The 8,124-nt window shown below is 44.0% G+C and overlaps 1 protein-coding gene across 3 annotated transcripts in view; it reads right to left on the reverse strand.

Moving 5' to 3' along the window:
* LOC108100450 (protein bric-a-brac 2) overlaps positions 1 to 7,559 on the reverse strand; it is a 28,917-nt gene extending 21,358 nt beyond the window's left edge. For 2 of the 3 annotated variants that reach the window (XM_017204377.2, XM_017204374.2), the window contains exons 1-2: positions 7,216 to 7,559; positions 2,722 to 4,619 (exon numbers count right to left, since the gene is read on the reverse strand). In XM_017204377.2, the coding sequence (XP_017059866.1) occupies positions 2,722 to 4,509 (1,788 nt within the window). In that variant the 5' untranslated portion in view covers positions 4,510 to 4,619; positions 7,216 to 7,559. Of the gene's footprint in view, positions 1 to 2,721; positions 4,620 to 7,204 lie in introns of all 3 variants that reach the window. The other variant, XM_017204375.2, reaches the window with a different exon arrangement.
* Positions 7,560 to 8,124: the final 565 nt, after the last annotated feature.

Genomic DNA, 8,124 nt, shown 5'->3' on the forward strand with positions numbered 1-8,124 from the left:
ATCAAAGGCCTCTAATGAGCTGAGCGGACCGCACAGGAAACAGCCGATGACATTTGGCTTAAGTCGGTGGTTTTTGACTCCGAAGGAAAGATTCACACGGTCAAAATGGGTAAATGGGTAGAAGAGCAGAGGAAAACCCCGCACCATTTCCTCTGCTTTCGGGGCGAGTTCAAGCAACCTGCTTTGCATAAAACCAGCTGTACGAACCCGAAAACAGATAGAGATACACATGGAGCAATTATGACTAACGCCGGAGACAAAGAGATACTGGGAAAGTCGAGCGGGAAACCAGGGAAACCCAGGGAAAACCGAGTAGATGGAGATGGGGGCCCGCCCTTGGCTGTCAAAGAACTTTCAGCACTTGGTAATTTCAGCAATTTTCTTGCAAAAACAATTGGCAAACGCACAAAAGAAAAGCCAAAGTCAAGGAACTCGGACAAAAGTAGCGAGGGGCGGGAGAAGCCCTTTGGATTGCGAGTTTCTTGCGACTTTTCCTGACTGCTGGGTTTCCCCAACGCTGCGTGTGTGTCTCCGCATCTCGCTCTCTTTCTCTATGTGTGTGTGACTTTTCCCCACTCTCTCCCCCAGAGTGTGTGTATGAGTGTGTGTGTGTGTGCGAGGTCTATGAATGAAAGTGGGGAAAACTCGCAGCGGGGGAAGCTCGGCGAGAGAAAACTCTCGGAATTGACTGAGGCAAAAGTTGGACTCTATTAAGTAACAGGCTCTCAGCCGCAGCTTCCTTCTCGATTTTTGGGTGGCACTTGCCCCCCAAAAGTGACGTCGTCAAATTTTGGTGGTTTGTTAGTGGAGGATGCGGAGGGGGGAGAGGGGGGTGGGGAATAAAATGAGCTGGAATGGGGTGCCAACTCATACTTCCTGCTTTTACTGCCGTCTATTTCTTCTTGATTTTATTTCTCATTTCATTTCAATAAATTAACAAAGGAACAGTAAATTGTGCGAGCAAAAAGCAGAGAACTACTATACATGAGAAAATCAGAAGGGGAATATCTAAGGGTTTTTGCACGCATAAATATACTGGCAATATCTTTAGAATTTTAACTAAATAAGCTAGTTTACTTTCAAGTTTTTTCTCTGCCCGTTTAAGTATTAAATTCATATGCATTTAATGCGCTCATTCATTATAACGATTTATTTACACAAGTTTAAATGCATTCGTAATCAAGTGGAGTGCTAAAGTAATGTGGAAAAATATTTCAGCTCAAGAATAGTGCCCAATGTCAAACATTAAGTGTTTATCGCAGAAATAACAACAACCAGAGCCAAGAATGCAGCCAAAGTGCAAAAGTGAGCGAAAATCGGAGGCGCATTAGTTGCAATTATGGAGAATCAGATGCACGAGACGAACAAATCAAATATTTGTGCGACTTTTGTTTGCCTTGCCATCAATTTCTGCCAATTGTTTATAATTTTGTTGATTTTCTCCCTCTTTTTGTCTCTTCGCCTCGGCTTTTTCCTTCGCCTTTATGTATGCGTGCATTGTGCAATTTTCGTCATTAGCATTAAATGTTGTTGAATTATTTTTCAAGTCGCTGACGCACTTAATGTCGCGACCTCGCCCTCCGCCCTCCCGCCATCCACCTTGGTTGCCCCAGCGGTCTGTTTTCTTATACAAATAGTAAATCAGCTTTAATTTGCAATCTAATAGAAATAACAACGGAACGAAACGAAACGGTACGAAAAGGTAAATGCGACGGGGAGAATGCAAAAGATTTCGTTAATATGCATGCACCGAGTGCATTTCCCAGCGAACCAACTAACTAAGTGAGCGATTGTCTGAGTTCCAGTTGCACGGCGGCGTACGCGGCGTATGCGCATTATGCAAAGCTTTTGCGCAGCCTTCGGAAGGCGAAAAGGGGTCGTCGGGGGTCAAGCAGAGCTGAACGGGGGAAATGGGAGCCCACTCCATGGCTCCATGCTTGGTTAGGTTCTGTCCATACGAAGAGATCGGTTCCATATAATGCCAAGTACGTATTAATGCCACACAATGCCGTACGGGTAATACTATTAATTCTTATTGCAATTATTTATCTATATTTACGATCATAATCCCGATCGTGTATCCATTACAATTTGTAATTTCAGAAACAAATGAGCCAAGCTGTTCCCCAGATCGGTGGCAATATGTTTATTTGCATGCAAGTGGAACACTATTTCTGAGTCACCGAGATCGCTGATCACCTGCCTCGTTTAATGACTTCATGATTTTCTCAGCTAAGGTATCCATTATTTACCTCAAAAATATACTTCTTAGCATTAAAATTATTTTCCGTAATCGTCTGCTTTTATATATCAGCAATTCAGGAAAAATCTAATAATCGCTTTGCTTTCTTCTTCTTTTTTTTATAATTTTCCAGAAACTCAAAGGGGAAACTTTTTAATTGTTTAGTTTATTAGTCATTTCTCTTTGATGGAACTCAATTTATTTTTTTCCATTTCTGGGTAATTCTTTTGGCCTCCAGCAATTTCCAAGGAATGTCTGTATATCACTTAACTTTTTAATTTACCTTAGTCATTTCTTGTGAGCACAATCAAAATAATTCAGTCATTGCTGAGATCACTAAGCTTTTTGTAATGTATATCTATTAATGTTTGTCTTTATATGATATCATTGTTCTTTCATTTCCTCTTTAATTTAAATATTTATAACTAATTAGAAATAGTTATATTTGATGTAATATTTTAATTAGTTTTTTAACTCACCCTCTCTTCCTCGCGAATCATCTCGGCGATTTCTGGTTTGATTTCCATGTCATCGTGATGGGAACCCACCGAGGAAGCGGATGCACTTCCCGCTGCTCCGGCTCCGCCACTGGGGGCACTTCCTCCCGATCCGCTTCCGGATCCCGCTCCGCCCGCTCCTCCCGCTCCGGCGGCGGCGGCGGCCAAGGCGCTGGCCATCGCGTGCGAGTGGGCCAGCTGATGCTGGGCGGCCAACTGCTGGGCGGCAGCGGCGGCGGCATGATGGTGCATGGCGGGCGGGGGCGGGGGCACGGCGGCGGCATGGTGGGCGGCGGCTGCCACGGCGGCGGCCATGTGGGGCGGCAGGGCGGACTGGGCGGCCACTGCTCCCGGCGGGGAAAGCATGGCGCTGCCGGCGTTTCCATTGCTATGGCCCGATGAGTTCGGAGGCGGGGAGCTCCTCTGATTTCCCCCGGCCGACGATCCGCTGTTCCTGCTCTCCAAGGTCTGGGGATTCGGCGAGGCGAACGGGTTGCGCACGATGGTCGAGGTGGTCATGGCCAAAGGTTGGCTCTGGTTCTGTCCCGGGGTCGAGGAGGAGCCCCTCTCCGAGATCTCCGACTCGCCGCCCTGCAACGAGGGACTGGGCGTGGCGTAGCTGCCGTCCCGCGATCGCTTCCTCTGCCTCTGGTTGAGATCCAGGGCTCCCTCGGGGAGCAGCCTGGGTCGCTTGGCCTTCAGCTCCTCATCGGGATCGGCTTCGTCGTCCTGCCGCAGGATGGCGGTGGCCGAGGCCAGCTCCTCCTCCTCGTCCTCGTCGTCGTAGACGGACATGGGATGCGCGGAGGCGCCCCCGTCGCCCCTGCCCGCACTCACCTCCGCCAGTCCGCGGATCTTCAGGGTTTCTGCCACCTTCAGGAGCGGATTGATCTGATCCTGGCACACATTGATCTCGCCCTTGTACATGAACTCCACCAGGGCCTTCAGATCCGACCAGTTGACATCCCGCATGATGATGATGGGGTGCTGGCAGGGATTGTCGTAGAAGAGCGCCTGGAAGTAGGGCGAACAGGCGGAGAGCACCATTTTGTGGGCCTTGATCGAGTGGCCCTCGCAGGATAAAGTGACATCCACGAAGGACTCGCTCTGCAGCAGCTCGTCGAAGACGTTGGTCAGGTTCGACTGGTAGTTGTTCCAGCGCAGGCAAAACTGCTGATTATCGCCACCGCCGCCGCTCGGAGGAGCCATCTTTCGCCTCGGCGGCTTCAGGTCGGGATTCGCTTTGATCTTGGCCTCCACCGGAGGGGGTCTCTGGCCGAATTCGAAGAGAGCCGAGCCAGCCAACTTGAGGCTCTGCTGCGGCTGCGGGGAAACCGGCAGGGAGCGCGATTTCTTGGCCTCCAGGCGCAGGCGCAACTCGGGATCGTCGGGATCCCGGAGACCCACCACTTCGCTGGAGGTCAAAGGTCGCGGTGGCGGGGTCAAGGGTTGATCGTTCACCGAACTCTCCTTGGGCTTCACCAGCACCGTTTCTGTATCTTTATTTTCTGGTGAATTAACGAGTGCCACTGGCTCTGTATCTCCATCTTTGTCCATCTGGGGAACTTCCTCCCGTTGATCCTCCAAAGTGGAGTCTGCCACCCTTTCGGGGGAGTATTTTCTGTCCAGCTCCTCTGGCTCCTCCAACTGAGGCTCCACCGCCATCTTGGGCTCCTCCAGGGGAGCCATTGTGTAGTCACTCGGCTCGTACTGCTCCACCTCGCCCTCCGACTTCAACTCGAAGTCCACGATCTGTTTGGTCATGTCCATGGTGCTGAGAGAGTTTCCGCTTTTATCTGTTTAAGTGCAGGTTTTCTGCCGGGGTTCTTAACACATTTTCAGGGGCGTTACGAGAACTTTTCCTGGGAGCAGTTCAAGCGCTGGAATTAAAGAGAATTTTCATGTGATTCCTTGGGAAGAAAAGGTAACCATTAAAAGATGGAAAGAGGGGCAAGAGGCTTTCATTAATGCATTTTGAAACTAGAAACTACTTTTATGGATAATACTTTTCATTAACAAATAAATGAATACCATTGCTTGTCAACTAATAAATCTTTGAAACATATTCATATATTAATTATCTCTTTTCGAGAGTTGTTTTTCTAAGAATATCAAGTATGGCAAAGAGACAAAACATTTCCGGTTTGATTAAGTATGATTTCTTGGAAACAGGCTTTAATAATATTGGGCATTCCCCCTGCCAATCGAATGTATTCGAATCTATAACAATAATGTATCTGCAAGTGTTTTATCCACATCAAGTTGAATCAGCGAGCGCATTTGCTCTTAGTCATAACTCTATTAAATAAGCCTATTAATCTTGCCCCTTCCCTCCGGCTGAGCCGAAAATTTCCATGAATTTCTATTAATTTATGTTTAGTATTTCGCAACCATTCCTAACCATTCCACCCACTCGAACCACCCACCACCCCCACCGCCCACTGAATCCGCCCCGGCCAGAAATGTGCTTTATTAGCTAAAAGCTAAGCACACATTTATTTATGTTTAATTTAGCTTAATTTATATTACTGAGCTGCAATTATTTGTAGTTTCCTCTGCCCATTATTGTTATTGTTGTTATTTTTGTTATTGTTGTTGTATTTGTACGCATCTATACGAAATCGCTATGTAATTGTGTGTGCGATTATTGCTTATTTTGTATTGTTGTCTCTGGATCTACTTGCATGCGCACAGCGCCCGTCTATAGATTTATATTTAATTAAATATTATTATTTATGGCAGCGTCGAGGGGACAAATACAAAGAGAGAGAGCGAGCAACAGAGAGAGAGAGAGGCAAAAGTAATTATATTTATTTAAATATTTTGTATAATTTTAATTTATGTCGGTTTGGTCGGGCTTGTTGGGTTCGCCTCGTTTGAGGGTTGCAAAAGTTGCTGCTGCTGCTGCTGCTGCCGTGCAGCTGCCATAAAATTTAATTATATTTATTATTATTGTTATTATAATACTTCTTCTTGCTACTTTTTATGTTTATTATTATTTCATTCCAATTAAATCTTGTGGCTGTTGCGACTCGACTCGTCGTCGTCGTCGACTGTTATTATTTTTGTTTATTTTATTGTTGTTGCCGGAGAGTCATCGTCGAGGGAGCTGAGGAGCTGAAGAGCTGGGAAATGGGAGCTGGAAAGAGCTGAAGAGCCACCCCCTTTCCCCCTCCCTCTCCCCCTCATCAGTGCCCTTCGCTGTCTGAGGGAAACACTCTGCTGCCGCCTTTCCTCCTCGCTCCTTTTTGGCAACTTTTGGTTTATTGTTATGGCCGCGCTCTGCCTTTTGTTATTCCTCTTATTTATTCATGTTTGTTGCTTTTATCGTGGCTGCTCGCATTAAATTTGATGCTTCTTTGGCAAAACTCGGCCTCAAATAAATAAATAAGTAAATTGCCTAAATGCCAAAAAAAAAAATCGGAGAACTTCATAATCGGAACTCAAAACTCAAAACTGATATTTTGACTTTTATAGTTTGAAAATGCTTGAGTTTTCATATTATGTTTTTAAAGTCAGTTTTTAAACATTTGTGAAAATACACAAAAAACATTTTGTTCTTCTAGAAAAACTATTCAACTTCAAACTAATTTTCTAAGTGTTTACTTCATTATATTAAAATTATCATTGTAAGCAAGTAAGAGTATAAAAAACATCATTGAAACCCCAAACAGACAGAAAAGCTGGAAGCTCCTAATTCGAAACTCGCCTTTTTATACTTCTTCCTGTTTCCTCGTAATTTATATTACTTTTGTTTAATTATTTATAGCCAGCGCAGCTGTTGACAGCAAAAAAATACAGAAGGCAGGCCACTTTATTTATTTATTATTTCTGTATTTATTTATTTAATTCAGTCTCGAGGTTGTGGATCCTTGGAAGTGGGCGCACACACACACAGACACACCCGCACACACACACACACACAGAGAAGGGCCCAGGAAAAGGGGGTGGTGTGTGGGCGTTCGGACACATTTATATATTGCATATTGTATTTATTTATTAACGCTTATTTATTATTTATGCAGCAAGTAATAAATTACACAGGCAGAGCTCGTTGTTGCTGCTGGGTTTTCTGTCTGGCTTTTCTCTCGCTCTGTGGAAAATGTTTACAAACTGTTTTTGGCGCGTGCCACCCACTCGGAAAAGTCGGAAAAGTTGCTCCTTCGAGTGGGTTTTCTTCTTAATTCCTGGGCGCCCAAAAGACGAAGCAGAAAAGCAGCAGCAACATTGCTTTTTACGACCTTTTCGTTGGGTGGATTGTGTTATAAATTAATAAATTACAATTTCTTTGGTAGCGCAAGCAAAATGCGCGGAAAATGTGCGAGGGGAAATGGGAGGAGGGGCGGACTTCCTCTGGATAATTTATATATACAAAGTAGTATATATAGTGGAGGTACAAAATCGATTTTCATTGCAACCCAGTCATTTGTCATAAATAATACACTATAATTAATATAATAATCACCGCACACATACACTTTGGTCTCGTTTATTTTGTTGTTTTTGTTCACTTTTAGTTTTAGTTTGCCTTTTTCTTGCTTCAAATATTAATAGAATACTTGTGTTTATGTTTTCTCCTCTTGTTTGGTATTTTGTTCACTGCATGCAACACATGCTGCTTGTTGTTGTCGTTGCACGTCACTTGTTGTTGCTTTTGCTGTTCTTGTCTCACTACTGCTGTGTTTTTGTTTCAGTTACTGTTGCTGTTGTTGTTGTTGTTGCTGGCTCTTACTAAAAACACGTTGCACTCACGCCGAAAGTCAAAACCGAACTGAATCTGAATCCCACAGATACTCTGAATCCCACGGACACTCAAACTGAAAATCGCTTTGCGATGAATGAAACTCAATGCCGCTCAGCCGACGCCGGTGTCGCTGCCGACTGTGCTGCCGACGAGGGCGTTTTGCCGAGAGAGCGCAAACGGCGAATTCGAACAAAGAGAGTGGTGTTTTCCGGTTTATGCCGCGGACTTGATAAGAGATAGATTATTCCTTAAGAGAAGTGTTTGGGGGCTCTCTTTATATTTTTTTAAAGATCTTTCTCCGAAATCAACTTAAGAATTTTTTAAATTTTTAACAATTTTGGAAAAAAACAACCAAAACAAAACTTAAAAATTAATAATTTTGTTGACTTAAGAAATTAGAGTTTATACTTAAAAAATTGGACTTTAGTTCAAAATATAAATTTTTCAAGATATTTGTATGGCGCATTTTGTTTGTTTATTCAACCTTATACTTATTCATTAAAAAGATTTGTTTCTATTAAAAACAACAGTTTCCAGGCGATGATTTTATATTGGTTTTATTACATATCACAAAAGCATACTTCGAAATAAAAAAAAGTATTGTGTACTCCACAAACTTGGATATTAGCAAAACTTGTGTC

Source organism: Drosophila ficusphila, unplaced genomic scaffold (genome assembly GCF_018152265.1).
Source record: "Drosophila ficusphila isolate 14025-0441.05 unplaced genomic scaffold, ASM1815226v1 contig_286, whole genome shotgun sequence".
NCBI lineage: Eukaryota > Metazoa > Arthropoda > Insecta > Diptera > Drosophilidae > Drosophila > Drosophila ficusphila.